At 43.0% G+C, this 454-nt stretch overlaps 1 protein-coding gene across 1 annotated transcript in view; it reads left to right on the top strand.

Moving 5' to 3' along the window:
• The window catches only part of LOC107458953 (seed lectin-like), a 7,849-nt gene extending 7,660 nt beyond the window's left edge, over positions 1-189 (top strand). Inside the window, exon 4 of the mRNA XM_052251595.1 lies at positions 6-189. Within this exon, the coding sequence (XP_052107555.1) occupies positions 6-189 (184 nt within the window). The remainder of the gene's footprint in view (positions 1-5) is intronic.
• Positions 190-454: the final 265 nt, after the last annotated feature.

Genomic DNA, 454 nt, shown 5'->3' with positions numbered 1-454 from the left:
CTTCCCGAGTGGGTTAGAGTTGGTTTCTCTGCCACCACTGGACAATCTGATGACTTTGTGGAAACCCATGATGTGCGCTCCTGGTACTTCGCTTCTTCCTTTGAAGATGATGCCACTACTCTGGCTTGTGCTTTCAAGCACGTCAACCCGCGTCTTGGCTCTTTTCTGCCCCTCCATTTCCGCAAGTAACTAGCACAGCTATGACGCAACTCAGCCCAGTGCCGTTTGTTTCTTGTTTATCATTCAATAAGGCCATCCGCCACCTTTCTTGCTTGCCGTGCTTTTTCTTTTCTTGATGATCTCTTTGCTCGTTCTGCCTTTTTTTCCTTTCCTGTTTCTATGCCATGCGCATGTATGAAATACTAATAAGAATAACACAAAATTTCTGGCCAATTATTTGATCAGCACAAATACCCTATTATTTCCTTCAAATAAATTCATTAATTTATGTGTG

This window comes from Arachis duranensis, chromosome 7 (assembly GCF_000817695.3).
Source record: "Arachis duranensis cultivar V14167 chromosome 7, aradu.V14167.gnm2.J7QH, whole genome shotgun sequence".
Lineage (NCBI taxonomy): Eukaryota > Viridiplantae > Streptophyta > Magnoliopsida > Fabales > Fabaceae > Arachis > Arachis duranensis.
Note: the sequence above shows the minus strand (reverse complement) of the source record. Positions and strands in the feature narration are given on the sequence as shown.